Genomic DNA, 22,267 nt, shown 5'->3' with positions numbered 1-22,267 from the left:
GCGGATTGCATAATGTCCATAAAATAAGATGTCTGCCAGTATGTTATTATTTGATAGATCGCTTCGTGACATCGGTGATTAGTTGTTTGGTTATCAAAAACTTCCCTCACTGTTTAAATAACCAGGCGGAACATGAGACACCGGGAATTTAATTTCTTCCAGTGACAAGGGAGGGTTTGATGTACTATTTGACCAGGAGTTACTCGTCAATGATAAGCTTTGGTCATCCCCTTGTGTAAGCATAGTTATGTGCACTGGCGGATTGCATAATGTCCATAAAATAAGATGTCTGCCAGTATGTTATTATTTGATAGATCGCTTCGTGACATCGGTGATTAGTTGTTTGGTTATCAAAAAGTACCTTCACTGTTTAAATAACCAGGCGGAACATGAGACACCGGGAATTTAATTTCTTTCAGTGACAAGGGAGGGGAAGTGAAATGGGTAATGAAAGATCAAGAACTTTGTAATTTTCCCCCCAAAAGTGGGATTTTTTGTTCTCTTTATGTAGATGATACCTTTTAAATTGCGTTAATATTTTGAGTTTAGTTACCAATATAAACATGAGAAAAACTCTTTTATCCTATGTACAGGATTTTCCTACTATAGGACACCTGAATTCGAAAATCAGCGATAATAATATCTATCCGATATTTGCCATTGCAGCACTTTACCAAGAATTTTACGAGGTATGTGTAGTGTTCTTCAGTATGTCAGCCTTGTAGTAAACCCAGGAACAGGTCCGTGACTTCTCTCTAGTCCGAAGTGTTGCTAGTCCGAAAACCAAATTCGCTAATCCGAAGGTTCTGTAGTCCGTTTAGGGTTAGCCAGCCTCATTCTATATTCCGACTAGAGAACCTTATTTATTATTCGGACTAGAGTACCCGATATTAGGACTAGCGAACCTTTTTCAGAATTCGGAATAGCGAATGGTAAATTACGTGTTCGAACTAGCGAGCCTTCAGACTAAGGAGCCTTCGGAACCTTGCCCTAAATGCTCAACACGAACAAAACAAGCGTAATAACTGCGTTGTTGTGTTTTTGTCAAGTCATTTAATGTTACTGAATGGAGATATCAACATACCTTCTGTAGTGCCAATTCTGCAGTCATTTTGACACATAGGCACGTAGCTCTCAAACCATAGTACTGACAAGTAAAGCGTTCAATTGTAATATGTTCATTCACATACCTCTTCATGTTTTGTTTCTTTCACAGTCAATGGCAAAGCATATCACTGGAGCAGCTGTCGGTACCTTGGCACCAGATTCTAGTAATATCATATCTATCATTAAGGAGCAATACAATGTAAGTTAGAAATTGGAAATATCAGACGGAAGGAACACCAATTATATTTGCGATTTTAACTTCAAACTTTGAACGGTAACGGCATTCATCCGTTCCGACGTCTAATTTACGTTATGATAGTGTGTGCATTATTTGTGTGTAACGCAGCTTTCAACGAGGTTGTGTAGACGCATTGATGCACAACATCTTGTTGTAATACACTGCGCCAGAAAGTATCCTTGACGACGAAGACGCACACATATTATTTTAATGTTCATGTTCATGGCATAATTTGCATATAGCAACCAGTAGCGAATTTTGGGAATACCCATGAATTTTTTTGCCTGGGTAAGGTATATGTAATATATTGTGTTTTTGTAAATTTTATATTCATGTTATTTGACTGTTGACAGGCTATAACCTCCAAAATAGAATTGATAGACTCAGCACCCGAGGGAATCAACATTGCCTACACAGCTCACTGTGGTGAGGGAGACAATAGACCTGGGGAGAAAGTTTGCACAGGGCTCTCATTGGGTCAGGTGATCAGTTTTGATTTAGATATAACGGCAACCAGTTGTGAGGAGGACGTGAGTCGTGGGTAAGTTTCATTGTCCCGAATGGAGTCTTCTGTGTATACAATCCACACTTGATTCCAGTTCTAAGTGGTCCATCTATCTCTAACTATGAGTTGATGGTCGGACCCCTTTTCTTTCTGTTTATGCGTTTTAACTTATGATGGTTACGATTTTTTAACGCTTTCTTTAAACTTTTTCTAAAACTTGTTAGTTTCACTTTTAAAGGGAATCACAATCCATAGAAACTTTAGAGTAAGTATTCAACACCCAGTTTCTGTTCCACATGTTTCGGATCGGGCAGGCGTTCTCTCCATCATTAGCTAGTCAATCCAATACCGAACTTGTCATACCATTGCATACCTTTAAACATAATGCTCTCTCATTCTATAAATGAAACCGTTGCAATAACCCATGCAAGGCGCCCGGCAAGGCGCTCACCCCTTATATTTATTTAGTGGAATATCCAAAATACTTAAAAGGGTATTTTTGTTTCATACACCCTCATCGACCTGGTACCACACCGTAAATCGTCGATAGTCGCGTACTGTACGTGCTTACTGACCTAGTACGGAATATCCATTGCTAGCGGTATATTTGTGGTTTGCGATTATTGTTTGCAACCGGGATTTGCAGAAATGTACCCGACAGATATTGTAGTATACAGGCCCGTACGCAGCCCCACCTCCCCCCTCCCCCTCCCCCCCCCAAATTTGAAAATGTTTACAAAAAGTCCCAAAATTTCAGAATTTGCGAGCGTAGGGAGCAAAAAAATCAGGTTTTTTACGCTTTTTTGGACAAAAAAGGTCAAAATTGTGTCCACTTTTCACAAAATCGGCCCCCCCCCCTTTGGAAAAAAGAGTCGACTTTTTCCAAATCAGCACCTCCCCTCAATGAAATATTGCGAACGGGCATGGTAGTATAACTTTGATTTACTTCTTTAAGGGCGTACTACACCCATATATTGGTTTGATTGGTCTAAATAAATATTTTTTCATTTATAGCTAGGCGATATATGCACGGATCATGTGAAATAAAAAAAAATATGAAAAAAAAGAAGAAAAAAAAGTGCTTTTAAACAATTGTAGTAAGTCATTTTAGCCCTATATATATTTTGTTTACTGTATCCTAGTTACTCAGATGCGTGTTTCATAACAAACCATGATTTATTCTATTCAGCATGTTCAAGTAGGGTACATGAATAGAATACATTAAATCCTTTGTTATACTCTCTATAGAAAATCTAGTGGTGCATGCAAAATATATAAACACTTACACAATGGATGTATAGTCATTAGTCAATAATATTATAATGTGTTGTTAGGAGAAGAAAAGGCTATTAGGTCACCGTATGTCAGGTTATAGGTCAATTGGTTCAGGTCAAATTTAAGCATCAATTTTGAATACACATGTGAGAGTTTGTGATATCATAATGAGGAATAATTTTGATATTCTGTCTTTAACTGGATTATATCGAGAAGTGCAAGGTGGATATACTAATATACCTTGGGATGTAAATGGTGAGTATAATTTAGAATGCCTAGTTGAGATGGATTTCACAAATAAATATAAAATAGTTACCAAAATCACAAACGTTAAGCTTACGGAAAACTACCCAATATGGTGGTATAGGTGACAAGAAATACAATTTTTTCAACATTGCTGTAGTATGGTTGTGGTAACCTGTTACCTGTGGCTTAATTAAGTTTCAGTGAAATAATGTCGCAAGTTAAAAATACAAAATATAGCTCAACATTGAAAATAGAAGCATTTTAACCAGTTCCTTTTTTGATAGTTGTGGAGCACCAAGTTCATGAAGTCATAAAAGAAATCTGGAACCACTTATTCCCATTTTACATATCAACTTTATTTCCCTAACGTGTTAGCAACACATATCCAAAATTTTAACGAAATCCGTTGATAGTAAGCTTTCCAAAATGAAGTGAATTTAAATCATCAGTGATGTACCACCTTTTGGCTTCTACTTTTAAAAGCATGTAAGCTACGTTGATACCGATGCCACCAATAAAACGAGAAGATTTGCCCTTCATTTTGCATACCACTTTGTCCAATTTTTTTTGTAATTTCTTCACAAAATGCAAAAAATGCAAAACAAAATCAATGGGTGTAGTACCCCCTTAAACAAACTGCGTCCGTCAATTTAATTGGACAAGATTGTTTTCTGTACAGGTGACATTGTCAAATATAGTAACACATAATATTGCCGAAGTACATAATTCTGAACCCCGGTGTTCTGAATTGAACACGTCCATAACTAGTCTTTTTTCTTCATAGGTTTTATGTAAAACCATACGGACTGAAAGATGCTCTGGTGATAGCAACTGAAGTTATTTGTTCTTGTGAATGTGAAGAGAAAGGGGTGAGAATTTTTTTTTTTATTTCTTCCATGTTATTGATATTTTGTGGATTTGTGTTGTTTTAAACCACCTGACTAAACAATACTGGCCATTTGTATAAGCAGTGTCAGAACTGTTGCCCGCCAGTTCGCCCCAGCTCTGTCCGGTTGGAGACGTTTTCTATTGTTCTAAAAGAATGGAACGCGGTTCAACCGCCGTTCAACTGGCGGTAGAGTTTTGAAGCCGCCCTTAATGACCTATTTGCTTCTTCCTCTTTGTTCTTGAAGTCATTTGTGTTAATTTCTCGATCAGAATATAACTTTGTTTTGATAACATTGCATAATTATATTTATATGATGACAACCGAAATATGAAGGTTGTTAAAAAAAATTGTTATTGTTAAGATTTACCTTAATTTTGATATACAGATCCCAAACAGTGATCTCTGCAGCGATGGCAATGGAACATTTGCATGCGGTGTGTGCTACTGTAATCCTAATAGATATGGCAAGGAGTGTGAATGTGATGTAGAGTCGGGAACCGGTGAGGGATATGAAAACTGTCGTTCGTAAGTAGTGGCCAGTATGGGGTTTTTTAATGGAAACAACATAATGTACTAACGGTTGTAATTAAGTTAATAAAGGCACCACACACCGTCGACGTCCTATACGATAAATATAAATTTAATACTCCGTTGGTGAGCGACGGGCGAGTGGTAGTGAGCGACAGGCGAGTGGTATTTCACTGAACGCAAGAAAAGGAGTTCTATCTGATTGGCTAGCAATCGATTGCTTAGGTCGCTCAGTAGTCAACTACAAACTCATGCATTCAATTCGATTGAAATCGATTATTCTATTATTGACGAAGATAAAGAGCGTGATAGTGTGTCAATAATGTACATTGTATTGCACCTGGTTTTACCAGCATTCCTTTATAAAATAATTTTCTCAAAGAGTTGAATATTATCAAAATTTTTACAGCGGATTTCAAATGTTTTACATCAAAATTGCAGTTAAACATATCCACAGCAAAATACCGGTCCTCACTAATTAGTACATTTAATTTCCAGTTAGTACATTTAAACGAAACCTGTGATTTACGTGACAACAAATAAAATTTTCTTACAATAGAAATATCATATGGGATACTGATATGGTAGGCCGCAACCGCCACAACGTGGAGCTGCTACGCGTAGCTGACTTTTTGTTCCGTGGAGCCAAATTGACCAATCATGTTAGAGTTTTTCATTACTCGGAGGTAAAACTGACCAATCAAGTACGACTTACTCATTACGTGAAGCGAATTTAGTCATTAAGAATTTGCCAGACGAGCTTCACGTAGTTGCAAGATATCCTCGGTCACGATAGTTATGATTCAAAAAGTAATTTATGAAAAGTACGAACCGACTTATTATTAAGATGGACATGCACTCACAAGAAACTCATACAGTATTGTACACAACTATATAGCTAGGCAGAGTGGTGGTAAACCATGCACACAATTCTGCGATCTGCAGTGTATCGCCGGGAGCTGATTTGTACATCTTGCGCGGCGTGGCCTGCGGAATTCGACCTTCAGCAAACCAGTTCGGATTTACTTTATATACTAGTAGTAGGCCATACATACTGTAGTTACGGTACTGCCCGTTTTCCTATACACAATACTCAGTGCGCTCACCATTGACGCGTGACCTAGTGTATGTTAGAAGTATTATGCCATTGCCTAGATGACATCACTGTGTAAAAAATAACCAGTCAATATTTAAAGTATTCTCTGAAATTCTAGAAAATATAGTTTTGTAACATTTCCTAAATTTTTAGCTAATTTAGGTGTTTGTAAATATTGGTACTTTTGTGTTTTAGGAAGGATATGTAAACGACAGATAACACCAAAAAATATGAACAAATTATTTCTAAACCGTGTTAAGTCTGCAAACCATTATGCTTCTCATTTTCAAGAACGCTGGTTAACAATAAGCAGACTATTGTCTCATTTCGTAAACAAAAGCCCAGACAGTATTGTTACCTTGCGTTCGCTTTATAATCATTCACCCAACTGAAACTATAATACCAGCTCATTGTTCATTGCACAGGTAAAACAGACACAAGTGCAGTGTGTATTTAACCAGAGAAGATCTGATGTAACATAGTTGAGCTGTTTTCATTGAGTGTTATCTTGGTTTAATAGCTTTTAATGGGGTTTAAGTCCTTCAAAGGTCGTGGTGAATTCTACTGTAGACATGACTGCATCATGATTATTTTAAAGTCAACAACATTCAACAATACGATCACCGTGATAGTATGACAGTATCAGTACCGTGGGTGTCAGTGATCCTGGCCTGACACAGACAAACAAACAAACACGCCACACACATGGCACATGCATGCAAGGTAACATTGACTATACACTAATCAAACAATGGTATTGATCCTGTACAACTGTTTGTGGTTTATTTACATTCGATTCATTTAAAATCCACATAATTATAGTAAACATTAATTTTGGCAAGAGTTTTCTCTCTCTGGAACGATGATGCATCAACTGGCTCCGCGTAATGAAAAGATCTAACATGATTGGTCAATTTAGCTCCGCGAAGCGAAAAGTAAGCTACGCGTAGCAGCTCCACGTTGTGGCGGTTACGGCCAGCCATATACTGATCATGCGAAAATCGTAAAACATAGAATAGAAACAGTGTGGCCGGCTCTCAAAATCTCAAATTGTATGCATAGCCTGAGTCGCACGGCCTATCTCGAACAAAATAGCTCAAAATCACCATGCGTAGTTGTTGAAAAACGTGAGGATTTATCGTACTACCACGGCAATTTTTAACACGAAGATATAGGGATGATGACGGTGTGCACCAATAACGCACGCGCACCGATCTCATGGTCATCATACCTAACCCTATAAAATATCACTAAATACCATAGCCTGGGTGTCTCCCCATCAACGCACAGGCCACCTACGAGTGTTAGGGTCATGGTGCGTAGTTTCAGTCGTTCAAAAAGTAGATGATGGTAGAGGTTCAAATAACCGGCATTTTTGGCGGCTTTCAGACATATCTGGTTTTATCATGTCCGTACGAAAACACGCTTGAGGCCTGACAATGCAATGACCGAAATAAACATTTATACTTTTCTTTCTTTATTGCAGATCTAACTCGACTTTAATTTGCTCTGGTCGTGGTGAGTGTTACTGCGGGGAATGCCAATGCTTCCTGCGTCAGGTACTCGAGTTAACTAATGTTGTTTTGTCTTATATTATGATACAGATTTAAGTACTCTCTAGTACCTTATCTTTTCCTTCAACATAGAGTTACTTAACAGTGGCGTACCGTGGCCGCCCCAACCCCGGGGGCTGAAGAAGAAACAATGTTGCCGCCCCTTCTTTAACAGCCCGAAAAGGTTGACCCATTTTTTTTCACGGTCGTTTGAAAAAGTGAAGAGCAAAAAGCAACCTTTTTTCAAATTTTGTTATGTTTTTTCAATTTTTGCGCCCTTTTTATTTGCTAATTCGTTTTGCCGCCCCATTCATTTTGCCGCCCCGGTTTTTGCCGCCCTTCTTCTTCCGCCCCCCTTCGTTTTTGCCGCCCCCTACTTTGACCCCGGGGATGGCGCCCCAAAGCCCCCCCCAAAAAAAAAAATACGTGCATGCTTAAGGTGGGTCGGTCTTTACACTCAAATATTGAGACAAATAAAGCTTGCACGCAAGATGAAAGGTTCTGATTGATATATTATGTCCTTAATCCAATAACCCCGAAAACCCCATAGAGATATAAATGCAATAATTGGCTTTCTTGACGCATCTCAAATAAAATCAATATTAATATATTATGAAGTACACTGTTTTTTATTTTTAGCCATAATGTACGATCTTGTAATATGAAATTGGTTAATTTTTTCAAACCTGATTTTTATGCATATTTCGTCGGTCGCAACACATAGTGGCGTAGAGCGAGTTTCCAAATTTTCTGTTTCACATAGTGGCGTATAGGTTTAGAGCTAGCTATTATCCAATAATAGTTCTTCCTTGTTAACTAGTAAAGATACAGCTTAATAGTTTGAACCTTAAACTTCAATTTCAAATGGAATCGGGCCACTGAGAGATAACAGTGGAGGAGTATTGACTCCTTTACTAGTAGCATATCCTTCAAAAATGTTTTGCTCGGAGCCGTATTTTGTCCTTCACGTACGCCACTATGTGTTGCGGCCGACGATTTGTAATGTTTACACGTGTCCCAACTTGCACCTAAATGGAATCAGCCAAATGTGTTGTCTTCGTAGATCAACAGAGCAAAATTATGATAATATGTCCTCCCATAGAACTGCGTGTTAAATGTCCAAAATAACCAGTGCGGTTTCTTTTACATTACCTTGTTATTTCAGCATAAAATGAACAGCAACCCTTCCCGTCAGTTATTACTAATACTATTTCAACATTTTGAATAAAGAATAACAAAATCAAAATTTGACGGAAATAGTACATTAAGGTTAGCCGAGAGTTTTTCATGCGCTTGATTTCAGAGGGGCGTAAGTTCATAACAGAAACAGCCATGCAAGCCTACTTACAATAGAATATCGATCCACGGTCAAGACATGAAACTTGGCTTTATAGCACGTGCCCGGAGCGGAGCTCGTGAGTCGCCCTGGAAAATGTGTTGATTTTGAATTTATAGCCTATGTTTGATGAAATAAATCAATGCTGCTTTTCCCCTGATTACAATGTAATAGGGTACAACAATACTAACATCAACCCGGGAACATCAACAACAATATCAAAAAGCAATTATTTGCAAATCGAATTTGGGAAGAACTAACATCAACAACAATATCAAAAAGCAATTATTTGCAAATCGAATTTGGGAAGAATATTCAACAAGACAGACTTAGCAGGCCTACAAATTTCTGAATTATATAAAGTGAAAAACAATCAATCACGATTCACTGCAGTCACCGAATCAATCAAATAAAACTAAAAAGAAAGGAGCAAGAAAGAATAAAGAAATAGTGAGAAAGAAAGAGAGAGAGAGAGAGAAAGAATAAAGAACGAAAAAGAAAGGAAGAAAGAAAGAAATGAAAAAAATGAAACAAGAAAAGGAGAAAGAAAAGAGGAAAGAAAGGAAGTAAAAATGAGAAAAGAGAAAAAAAGAAAGAAAATTCAGCCACACGGGGACTCGAACCCACAAAAATAGTTCATAACAGATTCCCCGTCCAACGCTCTATCCACTCGGCCATACTACAGCTTACGCAATTGCTTGTTCTCGAAGCGGATATATAACTATATTAATTTGATGCAATTACTTGATTACATTCGCGTCCGCACAATGGCTCTTAGAATAAACACGCATGTTGGCGCTGAAATTTTGAACGAACTGATGGAGGAAAACCTCTTTTTTTGCAATACTAGCTTCAATTTGGAGTGAAAATCAAATGGGATAGCAATTGGCAGAATGTTAAGAAATAATGTAGGTATTCAGATGTCTAAATTAACGTCTCGTAATCAAGATATCGATAATTTCACAAGACAGTGTTTTCTCAGGCAAGATTCTCGAAAATGTTCCCCCAAAACGGGATTTTAAAATTTAATCGGTACTGTATTTGGTTCTTCCCCATGGCAACATTATTTCTTTAATCGATTTGTAGAACAATACAAAAAAGAAGAAAACAATCACTCGGCGTGGTTTTATACGGGGCGCACATTTGAAAAAAAACGTCATGGAACGCGTTTTTGGTCTTGTGAACATGGTGCGTAAAACGGCTTTAAACGAAGGATTTTCAAATTTATTCTAAAAATTTGTATAAACACACAAGAAAAATGTTAAGCTACATCCAATGCATCAACATTTCACTTGCTGCGATATTTGATTACTGAGAAAACTCTGTTTTAGAGAACAACTTTATACGTCTTTTATACGTTTTTATACGTTTCTTTGTATAACCTTAAGGCTTTAATGGCTAACCAGGAAACCGGGACAGTATGTTCAGCACCTCCTGGGAGATACTGAAGGGATGCTGCAGCCAAACAAAATTGTTTCGCTTGCCCAAGATCGCAATAGCTGGAGAAAGCTTGTAGTTGCCTGATCCGCAGCCGACTGATGATGATGATGATGATGATGATGATGATGATGATGATGATGATGATGATGATGATGATGATGATGATGATGATAAAAAACTGGGGAAAAAATATGTCTCCTGTTATCCCGATCGCCTTTAACAGAAGAGAATTTTTCCAGTATGTGTGTAAGCTTTAGGCCTTGCGTGGATTACCCGTGTCATTTATACTCAGGGCTGGATTTACCTTTTTGGGGGCCCCGAGCCAGACCGTGAGGAAGGCATGTGCACTCAAGTGCCAAGTTTTTAGATTTTACTTGGACATTTGCGCGTGAAGTGCACGAAAAATTTCAATCTTAGACTTTTTTTAGCCCGAATTGAAGCTGAATTTCGCTATATAACAGGCCAGTGCGCAAAATTTGGGGGCCCTGGGCCCGGGCCCATCTGGCCCTATGGTAAATCCGGCCCTGTTTATACTCATAGACAATACCCCAGATTAAAAACACTGTATTACATTATCTTATTAGCCAAATCCGCCATTTTTGCTCATTCCTATTAAGTTCAACTTTTAAAAAATATACCGGATATTTTTCTCTGTTTAGAATCCTAAGGAAGTGATTTCTGGACCATTTTGTGAGTGTGACAATTTCTCATGTGACAGATATGAAGGCGAAATATGTGGAGGTGAGTGCGAATTCGTTCCGTGCAGAAATGGTTTTTTCAGTCCCGATAAGCACGCCTTGTAAAATAAATCTCAATTAGTCTTTTCCATGTATGGCGGGCAGTTTTGGAAAAAGACTATATAACCCTCCTCTTTTGTTATCCATGAACATCTCAATAATTATAGTATTACGGATTTCTGTTTCACAGTTGCATCATAACTTAGCGAGCGTCACCGCACTGTGTCCACGGCCATACTTCTAAAAGGCTAAATGTGGTAGTGGCTTCATTAAATTTTCCCCAATAAGTAAACAAGATAACCCTAACCCTAATCCATAATAGTATTGGGGAAACTTAAATGAAGCGACTACCACATTAGCCCTTTAGAAGTATGGCCGCGGACACATTGCGGTGACGCTCCACTGAGAGAGTTACATAGTCTTTTGCCAAGTGTTCGACAAGGGCGCGCACAGATGGATTCCCATTTTGCCCGGAAGGTAAACAGATTGCTATTGTGCACTCACATTACAAGTGAGAGATACGCACCGGGTTGCGTCGGATTTTTTTAAAAACCAAAAATGCGAAGAGATTTACTCGTACAAGCGTAGTAACAAAAGCCTCGAAATTGCTGCACATAGAATTTTAGTTATGATAAAACTTGTACAGAGTGTCAGGCAGATTGCTTGCCGTAACTTAAGGCAGTTAATTTGTTTTAACCCTAGAATAATAAATATTTTTTTGAACTTCGTATAGGCCCAAAACGCGGGAAATGTATCTGTGATGAAAACACGTGGACGAGTAAATGTCAATGTCACAAAGGCTATGCAGGGAACGCCTGTCAGTGTCCAGATACTAATGACGCCTGTATGGCTACTACCGGGGTGAGATTTTTTTCTGTTCGGTGTTTACTTATTTCAATAATTGTTAATCTTTCCTCTAAAGGAGCCATAAATACACAATTATTTTTAGGCCTATTGTTTTTATATTGGAAGATGAAGAGGAACAAATTACAACACAAATAACATGTGTTCATTCTCTTTTATTCATCATCACTCATCCTACACTATTTAATAAATGGCACTTTTCAATTGAACTATGACTTACATTAATGACCCATGGATGCCGCCATAACAAGACCACCAAGTGATCAGTAGATGTGCTACAATGCTAACCATTGCAGATAGGACATTTTTAGAAAAATATTATCGCAATTACTAAAAAGTAATAGGCTAATTTATCCATCCCCTTTTCATCCGTTTACAGTTTCTCCCAGTTTTGCTGTTTATTTTTTATTATTCATTATGTGTGTGTGGTATATTATAAATTATTTTCTTTTATAGCTGCTTTGTAATGGATTTGGTGAATGTGATTGTGGAAAATGTGTATGTGATGAAAATTCGTCCTTCCGAGGCCCAACCTGTGAAGATTGCGGGGTACGTAAACTTATGATAGCAAAATATCCCCTATTATACTGTATATCGTGTATCGTGGTTTTATCGTACTGCTGAACCTCAGCTAGAGGTTAATAAATGCGTATCACTTGTTGGGTGTGAAACTGTACAAGATACTGCACGCGTACTGATAATGTTGATGCGTCTAATGCACGATCCACGCATTGTACAATTTCACTCCCAACAAGTGACAAGTGATACGCGTTTTATTAACCTGGTCACAATTGGAATATACGAAAGCAAAAACTAAAAGCAGTGTTATTCAATTCGAATAAAGTTTGAAACGATCAATTCGGTGGGCTAGGTGGTGTGACAATATCCATGTATAATTTGCATGACTTGATTTATATGTAATTTTAACACAGTATATCCATCTCATATTTATACATAGTCAACCTACTTAAATAAACTAATCCAATAGTACAATATAATAGTATAAAAAATAGACGCTATGAATAACCGAAAATAGCTTTTCACTTACATATCTTACTCGTCACTCCTATTTGACTCTTTCTTCAAACAGATTTGTATTGGTGACTGTGGAGTGTTCCGAGAGTGTGTTATGTGTACGGTGTTTGAGGAAGGGCGTCTTTCCCCTGAGGAGTGTGCACAATGTTCTATGTTAATTGTAGTCGAAAAGAAACTTCAAATTCGTGAGTTGGGATCCATTTATGCAAACGTCTTTAAATGTTCGCGACTAACATTTAAAGTAATAGTGTTTCAATAAAAAAATAGACTTTTTTCCAAAAAAATGTTAGTTTTAATGAACCGAACCAATGGGGAGAAAATTTATTAAATCCTTACAGGTATTATTAAAGTGAATTACAATCGCGCAGAAATCAGATTTTCGAAGCAAATAAATGAGGACGTCCTCAACAAATGCTACAACGTTGTTTTAAGCAATATACTTATAAAATGTGGAAGTTATTTATACTTGAGATTATTTTTCTATTAAGGCCTATTTAGTTATATTTGTTTGCCTTTTACACCATCAGCTGAAGGTAGCTTACAGTGCGAGACCCTCAACGAAGCAAACTGTACCGTGATCTATTACTACGAAACACTACAAAATGGAACAGTTTTGGTCCATGTACAGAAACATCCAGGTAGGTTATAAAAACGAGTACGCCCAAATCGTACACACCTACATGTACATACATTATAAGCTCACCCACTCACCTTCTCAATGAAAAGATTGACTTTTCAATCTTAAGTCCACAATATAAAACCAACCGATTGAATAATCAAAACCAATCGATTGCGCACTCGCCACAGACTTACAAGAGAGCATACCTACAAACCCATACGCGCTCCACATCCCTATATACACACCCCAGCCCACACCCCTATATACACACACCCCTCCCACACCCATTGCAACAGCGATAAGAATACATTATGCTTGAGTGGAAAAATCGTACTTGTGTGGATTTTCCAATCCCATAAACCCTATGAAATACAGGGTGTCTCCCCCCCCCCCAACAAAAAAAATCGTTAGCTTCAATAAACCGAAACAACATATTTCAATCGGCTCACAACTTTTGAAGATATGCTCTCTTTAAGAAATGAATCCGTTTTTCACTCTGTCCACGGAGGAGGTTTGGTACTTCAAGATTTAAAAAGAGTACACGTACCATGCATGAATATCAAACATTCCTCAATGATAACTTTATAAAATAACTTTATTTAGGGAATGGGTTTTACCGGTGGGCTTATGGGCTATGGATTTTGTTAAGTGTCATTAATTTGTGGGTAAAATGGATGCGGGATAGGACTTCTTTTGGTATACTTGCAATTCCTTTTTTTTCTTGGTTCTATGCCTTTTTGTTATAATGTTTCTTACTTTCTTACGTTGTTGTTTCTTGCTTTATTTTTATTATAAAATAAGACGTTTCTCGTCTTGGGATAAAAGATAGCCCTGAAAAGGGCTGTTTGGTTTGTCTTCGGTTCTTCTGAAGTGAGTTTACTATGCTGCTCTGCCCTCTACCTGGTTGCCTCCTTGGCGAATACAGGTTTCAGCCCTGGTCCTCATTGCATCAATTGCGTTGCGTACCATCCTCGTGCGCTGGATACTTGCGAATGTATCAGTAATACGTTTGCGAAGATCTTGGAGGCTATAGCTGGTGGTCCTCGCTCATAGACGTCGCTTTGGATTTTGAATCAAAGGAAAATATATGGTGTGAGGTCTGATGATCTTACAGGCCACTCCACAGCATGACCCATCTCAACAACTCTGTTTGCTATCCGTGAACAGAGTGAAAAACTGGTACTGTCCTTTAAAAGGGCATATCTTCAAAAGTTGTGAACCGATTGACAAAATTGTTTTGGTTTATTAAAGCTAACGATTAAAGGTTTATTTACATACAAAAATATATTTGATCAACTTTTTAGAAATGAGGGTTCTCTTTTTTTGGGGGGGGGGGATACCCTGTATGTATTAAGATATAGACTGTTCTGACGTGCCACAATGTTGCTATGCACCATGAGGGATTGCGTAATAATGGGAGATGAAATCTGCTGCGTTGATGATGAATTTTAGGTTTTCTTCTGCTTTGAAATGCGTTTCCCATAATTATGCACACTGAACCCCCCCCCCCCCCCATAACCCGAGTATACATCAAAAGTCTGCAATGATACAGTACAAGAGTGTCTTAAACAGTCTGATGTTTTTCGTCCAACATTCTGACGGAGCATATTATTATACATGAATAGGCTATTCATCGAAGTCCACAGATCAGTACAGTCTGTTATGTTGTGCCCTGTATTTGGTAATCAATTACCAGTTAGCGTGAAGTCAACTGACGCATTAATTAACCCTAACGCCCGAAGCGCTTTCTGGCGACTGCGAGGGAAAAAAGGAAGGAATAAAGAAAGAAAACAAACACAGAACTTGTTTACTCTGGGTTGGAGCCACGGGTCTTTCGCTGGCCGGACCAACGAAAGCGTGCCTATTACTTAGGGTGATTGCGTCATCACATCAATTGAGATGTACGCAGGCGCAGTGATATATCATGCACTATTTTGTAGTACTCAGGCGTATTAGGGTTAATTAGTTATAAGAAAGCCCTTAAAATAACTTATTAACCAAGTATAATCAACCCCATTTTGTCTTATTTTTAGTGTGTCCACAAGCAACAGTAGTTAAGGTAGAACCGTGGATCATAGTTGTCGCTATAATATGTGCCATATTGTTCATCGGCTTACTTCTTATCCTACTGCTGAGATTGTATATATACTACCTTGACAAAAAGGAATTTGCAGAGTTTGAAAAGGATAGAAAACAAGCCAATTGGGATACGGTAAGGAAGCCTACCATACCAGAATACGATTATTGTTTATACTATCGGGATTTCCACATACGGACGAACAACTATTTAATATAAACCGTCCCTGTAGAATCCATGAACATGGTATAATCTAATACAGGATTACGAAGACTAGTTTGCGTCTGATGTAAATGTCAATAAAACTTCCCGTGGCATGGTTAGTAGCGCGTAAAAGGAAGGGTGCCTTCATCGGAGAAAAAGAATCGCAGAAAAATCACTAACATTTTACTAAAATCATGTAAAATCAGCCGTTGTGGAGCCAAAATGTGTTAATTTTGGCTGATCAATATTAGAAAATACATGTGCAAAAAAAATTCAGATGTTTTCAATTTTTTCAGATTGTGATGAAATTTTAGCTTCCACGGAAAAAAAAAACCCGACCGAACGTCCCCTTACTAAGGGTATCTTTTGAAATGGTTTGTATATTTGAAGGTGCAAACGAAACGCATTCATCACGACAATTCATAAACAAATCGCTTTAGAGTTTGAGTGACAGGTGACGTCAGACGCAAATTATACTTTTTAATTATGTCTCTGATTATAAAGTGACTTACACAGTAGCAACTGCGGCCAGAACAGCTTTGCCCTAAGTGGGTAACCTGATTGACAATCTCATCCTCTCACTTTACTTCATCAAAATGCTGAATTTGGTATCAGATGAAAGCTCATATTTTTCTCATAAACATATTGAAATTTGGCATTCCAAATCGGTATATTTCCGAAGAAATCATCAAAACTGTCGAATATAGTATACCACATTTGAGACTAATTTGGCAGTTTTTTGATGATATCTTCGGAAATACACTGAGTTGGAACTTCTAATGTCAATATGTTTATGAGAAAAATAGCGCCTTGAAATCAATATATACATGATCATGATAATTATCATTAATAAAAACACTGTAGACTACCAATATCACGTTGTATAAATGTCGGTAATTCCATTGGGAATTAGTCACATTTACAAAAACATTTACATGTTCTTTTTGCATGAGTGCTTGAAAGGGATGACATTTTATGTTATACGTAAGTTTCAAAGAATTTGATTTGGCAAATATATCAGGTCACCTTCCTTTTAACGAATCGATAACTTCACCCTCAAAAGGGACTGTTTATAGTTATCCGAGGCTCGTCTGTAGAAAAAAAAAAGCTATGTTGATTTGGATAGATCTCAGGACCACTAAGAAAACAGTACAATTAAACTTCATTGTTTTTCTTTTTGATGGCTTTGTTGGATGTGCCTCGCATAAGGACGTGACTTTACACAGGCGGGCGCGTCTTTTGCAGTCGTGTCTTGATACATAATAGATTGTGTCATCAGCCAAGATAAATCTTTGCAGTGTTATATTTCTTATTAGTTTTGCATGTTCCTTTTTTTCAGTCAACAAATCCTATTTACAAACCTTCAACAACGAAACACGCAAACCCAATGTATGGAAAAGCTGTACAGATGGAATATCAAGACGATCCAAGACCAAAAACCGAGTTATAACCATTGATAACCAGTGTTAATGGAACCAGAGGCAAAATAATTACTGACAAACCAGGATTAGAGCAGGCCAATGATCAATGACATCGTTTAATTCAAGATATGAGTTATTTAGTACGGATGTTTAAGTAGGATTATTTCTACCACAGACAGAACTACCAAAACCGTACATATCATTCGCCGTCATCTTCTACGTATTATTATAATCAATTTTGAAGCAATCATGACAAGTCCATTTCAAATTTCTCGAATTTGGACTAAATGTAGGATTTGCCAGATAAGATGCCTTTTTCAATTTCACCGAAAAGGAGGGGGGACTGGTAGTCAGGTTTATTTTGGTATAAACGTACCTTTATATCCATCATTTGGAGAAATACAAATAAAATTAACCCTTTGGAAGAATAAAAAATTCCTATAAACGGGGAAGGTCTTTTTCGATTTCTCGAATTTGGACGCCACGAGGGGTAGGCCTATCGGGTTTTCTTTTTCAATATCTCAGAAAAAGAAGGGGGTAGGCGTATAGGTTAATTATGGTATTAAAATATCTTTGTATTCACCTTTTGGAAAGGTAAAAAATCATGGTTATATGAGACATAGAGATCTCACACCACAGATATTGGTTCCATAGAGTTATTCTATGAAGTGCATCTTCGTATGAAACGGGGTTTTTCTTATCCGACATTTCTGCCGCTTGCCGCAACGTATCAGCCAAATGAACCAATAAGAAGCCTTGATTGTGCCCTTTTGTCTGCAATGCGCTTGCGTATGATAAAGGCTTTGGAACTGTTTTTCATTATTACTATTTCTTTGCAAAAAATTTTGCAAACATTTTTTAGGCCTTATTGGCGACAGTGCAGTGTTGAAATTAGCCGTTCCCGATCTCATGACCGCGAAAATAGTGAATTATTAAAAGTAATGAAAATACTCATACCAATTTCTATTTTGTATTTCATTTTTTGGAGGGGGTGGGGTTTTGCCGAATTGAAACACATTTGGATTTTCTTTTTTTTTTTTTTTTTGGCGCTGTGCGATCTACGCTTACACTTGCACCACAAAAAATAAATAAACTGATCGTAGAAAAGACTTCGGTTCTAATATTTGATATAGTGCAATAATTACATCTAGAACGGGGTGCTTTGCCATGATTAAAGAACGGTAATCTTGCACAAAATAAAATCAATAAAATCAAAGCTTGTGTCTCTGACTTGTACATATATAATCAAACACCGTGTCCTCCCTTAACTGTAATCAGAAGACGTAGTACAACATAAAAAACACATTCATTAAGGTGGCTGGGTACTCTCAGACATGCATGTAGTAAAAGTGCCATACCTTTGTCACGCAAGACGTATAAAAGTATACATTTTTTTAACGGCAAGACATCAAGAAATGGTTTGGTGTAAAAACAACAATTTTGAAGAAAATCACAAAAAAAAGTGAATTTTTGGCAAATTTTTTTTTGGTACGTCATAACAAAAAAACACTCTATCCCACAAATTTTTTTTTGATATTTTCTTAATCTTGAGGCTCCATTCCAAAAATCGTTTTTTTTTTTTTTTTTTTTTTTTTATTGGCATTATTTTTTAAGATATTGACCATATAAGGCATACATTTCACAAACAAATCGGAAATAGACCAAAAATACAACAAAATGAGAAAATGGTTTCTTAAGTCTATCTTGCTTTTTACGATGAGCATAATTGCGTACCTATAGATGCTGTATTTATTGTACCTAAATCGTCATTTTCCTGAGAAAATGAACATTGAAGTAATGGCCGCTGAAGTGTAAAGTGGTCACATTTTGCACAGGAGAATGCGGCAGTTCTCGTTTTTCTACCTCACATTACGTGAACATCGGGTAAATTCACACCCCCTTGACAAGTTAGAGCCCACATTTTATGAGCTAAAACGGAGCCATTTGACCACTTGAAATTAGGAAGCGCCACGCATACAGATACGCGTCGCCTATGCGTAGCGTTATATGTGCGTTAACAAATTGCGCGACTACGCAGCGCGATGCATTGTTGCGCGCGCTGGTACAACAAATATTTTCCCTCTTTTGAAATTGCGAACAAGAGTGAAATGGTGAAATAAAATATAGCAGTTGGAGTTTACAAAATCTGGATTTTCTTCCGTTGTATTGATAAAAAACATAACAAAGTACAAAAGCTCAATTTCGCGAAAGAAACAACGTCTAGAGTACACAGCCACCTTAATATGTCAACAACCCGGATCGGATCGGAGCAGATCGGATAGATGAAGTTCTAACACTGTAGTTCATTCTTCCCTTTATTTATTCTATACAATTTAAATTGACATCCATTATGTCCTTTCATCCCTGGTGGAGATAATAGGTATCGTTGAAAATGGCGCCAACTAGGGTGTTGCAGATTTGCGTGTGAGGATCCCAAAAAAATGTTGGTTCCATCTTGTACTATTACACGGTGTCATCGCCCCGATATCTTCATGGCAGAAATCGCCATGGTAGGTTGAGTCCACAGCCACGCATGGCCATTTTGTTCCGATCTTTGAGCCTCATAATGAGCCGTGGGACATCCGACTAAGGCTACTGACAATTTCCTGGTTAATGACCTTTCTGTGTGTGAGTGAGCATGTATACGCCATGATGCGGTCAATGGTCATATGCTTTTAGACTGCCTCACGGGAATGAGTGCAGCTAGCCTACGTTGCGCTATAGTTCGGCACATATAAAATCAGAATATTTTTGTCAGTTTTTGACTTCAAGACGCACGTTTCTTTCTCAAAACGCTAGCTAACGACTATCATATCCGTTGAACACATATATTCAAGTGCAAGGAACAAAATCTGGCTTCTTTAGACTAAATTAATTACGGGAGATATTCTTCATTTTCTACCCCGGTATCCAAAGATTTATCGTCTGAATATCAAATCATGAATAGCACATTCATGGGTATCGATTCCGGGTATTGTAGTGTCTCTGCTGTATAATGTAATTATTAACCAGGCGATGTCGGTGTGTATTAGGGACGTCTTCTCTGTTCCATTGGCGTACAAGCTTCTTCGATAGACAGCAGGATATTCCCTCAGTGGCGTAACTTTGGGTCAGGGTGCCCGGGGGTGAAAATAAATCGGGTGCCCCTGATCGGGTGTACATCTTGCATAGCCAATCAATTTTGCTATTGAAAGACAAAGACGCCAAAGTTTGTGGCGCCCGGGGGCAATTGCGTGTGGAGCGCGTGAAAACTTGCATAAATACCACTAATTTGGTTATAATCAAGTTGAATTTCGTTCTTAAAACGGCCTTTCAAATGATAATTCATGATGAAATGCGCGCGAAGCGCGCGAAAATTCTCACTTGCGTAACTTGGAAGAAGCGCATAATCAAGGGGCACTGAAGTGGTCGATTCGGCGCCCCCTAAGACGGCGCCCAGGGCACGTGCTCCCCCTTGCCCTTAGTTACGCCATACGCCACTGGCTAGCTGCTAGTCTATACTTTACATAGACTTGACATAGATTAGTCACTGACAATCTCATTCTGCTAATGAATCATTTTCAACTCAAGCTCATTGCAGTGGTGGCCAGGGCCGTTCCGACCATTAGGCCAGGTAAGGCGGTCGCCTAGGGCGGCAAACGCAGAGGGGTGCAAAAAAGGCGAAAAAAGAACAAACGGGAATAAAGAAAGAAAAAGGAAGAAACAAATGAGGGCGGATAAAAAAAAAATTGAAGAACAAGAAGTGGAAGAAAAATACAGAAAAGAAGGAAAACGGGCGTGGGCAGTATACAAATAGGTCAAAACTGAAGTTTCAAGGGGTAACCCTGGGGCACTCAACTTTGGAGGTGACGCGTATGTAGGGCTGTTAAGACCCCTTTTTCAGCATCGCTGTCACCCAAAGACCCCATATTTTTTTACGAACACATGCTTGCTCCGCGCTCTGTCACCCGAAGACCCCTATTTTTCCATTTGATCTGTCACCCAAAGACCCTTATAAGTTCAATTTGAACAGCAACTTTCATTTATCACTGATTTTGTTACTTATTTTGAAAAAATAAAGAAATTTGAAGCCATTTAGAACTAGAAATTCGATTTTCGAGGTTTTTGTGGCACTGTTTTGGTTCTCACCCAAAGATTCCATTTAAAAAAAAGGTCATGTTCTCACCCAATGACCCCATATTTTTTACATTTTGCTCTCACCGAATGCCAAAAATCATGCTCTCACCCAATGACCCCATATTTTTTACATGTTGCTCTCACCGAACGCCCCTTAGTGCGAAAGCGCCAGCCCTACACCTATATCCATTTCAAATTGAAGTGCCCCCCCCCCGGGGGGGGGGTAACCCCCTTAACACTTTTTGCCATGCTTTGGTGGGGCGGCAGGGAGAGGCTTTGCCTAGGGCGGCAAAATCCCTAGGAACGGGTCTGGTGGTGGCTTCAATATTTCGACACTATCTCCTAAATATGCTGTAAGTTTAAACCTTAAACACAATTAAGCAGTATGTTTCTGCTTATGTCCAAGCGATTTTGAAAATTTGTAAGCCGTAGTAATCAATGTTTCTTTAACGGGGAATCGTGGATCACACAAATTAGACTTGGTGAGAAAGTGCTTTCGACTACTTTGCTTAACCGCGGATCGCGGAAGCGACTTTGTCGAGGGGCATCCAAAAATAGCTTAGTTTTAGACAGATCGATAAAGGAACTTCTGATTTTCTAGATAGACAGAGATTTGAGAGACTATATCGGATAGAATGGGCACCCAAACTAAGCTCATAAGTAATTTTCCTGGCTACACCAACAACCAAGGGACGTTTGTGTTGAAGGGGGCACCCAAACGAAGTGTAATTCTTTGCATTGTTGGTAAAGGTTTCCACTTCTTTCCTAAACCATGCAAACAAAGTATTATCGTGTCGAAAGAGTATCCAGGCCTGGGTGCCCCCGGGTGCCCCTTAGCCCGGGTGCCCGGGGGCGCGCCCCCTCAGAGCGCATAGGAGTTACGCCACTGTATTCCCTTTAAATGTAGCTGTATTTGCATTATATATTTTAACAATACTATCTCATTCTGAACTGTTGTTCCATTCAGCATTGGACGAATAC

The 22,267-nt window shown here is 38.3% G+C and overlaps 1 protein-coding gene across 1 annotated transcript; it reads left to right on the top strand.

Moving 5' to 3' along the window:
• Positions 1 to 1,971: 1,971 nt before the first annotated feature.
• Positions 1,972 to 17,418, top strand: LOC140161776 (integrin beta-1-A-like). The gene is made up of 11 exons (XM_072185074.1): positions 1,972 to 1,975; positions 4,140 to 4,240; positions 4,646 to 4,785; positions 7,371 to 7,443; positions 10,873 to 10,954; positions 11,684 to 11,811; positions 12,271 to 12,363; positions 12,905 to 13,034; positions 13,377 to 13,487; positions 15,502 to 15,680; positions 17,089 to 17,418. Exons 1-11 carry the CDS (start codon positions 1,972 to 1,974, stop codon positions 17,197 to 17,199), a joined length of 1,152 nt encoding a protein of 383 aa, XP_072041175.1. The 3' UTR covers positions 17,200 to 17,418.
• The last annotated feature ends 4,849 nt before the right edge of the window (positions 17,419 to 22,267 follow it).

Source organism: Amphiura filiformis, chromosome 10 (assembly GCF_039555335.1).
Source record: "Amphiura filiformis chromosome 10, Afil_fr2py, whole genome shotgun sequence".
NCBI lineage: Eukaryota > Metazoa > Echinodermata > Ophiuroidea > Amphilepidida > Amphiuridae > Amphiura > Amphiura filiformis.
The sequence above is the reverse complement of the archived record's forward strand: the minus strand, read 5'-3'. Positions and strand labels throughout refer to the sequence as shown.

Coding starts and splice junctions, on each gene's coding strand:
- LOC140161776 (XM_072185074.1), top strand. Junction 7,444..10,872: donor GCCAATGCTTCCTGCGTCAG/GTACTCGAGTTA, acceptor TTCTCTGTTTAG/AATCCTAAGGAAGTGATTTC. Junction 13,488..15,501: donor CCATGTACAGAAACATCCAG/GTAGGTTATAAA, acceptor TCTTATTTTTAG/TGTGTCCACAAGCAACAGTA.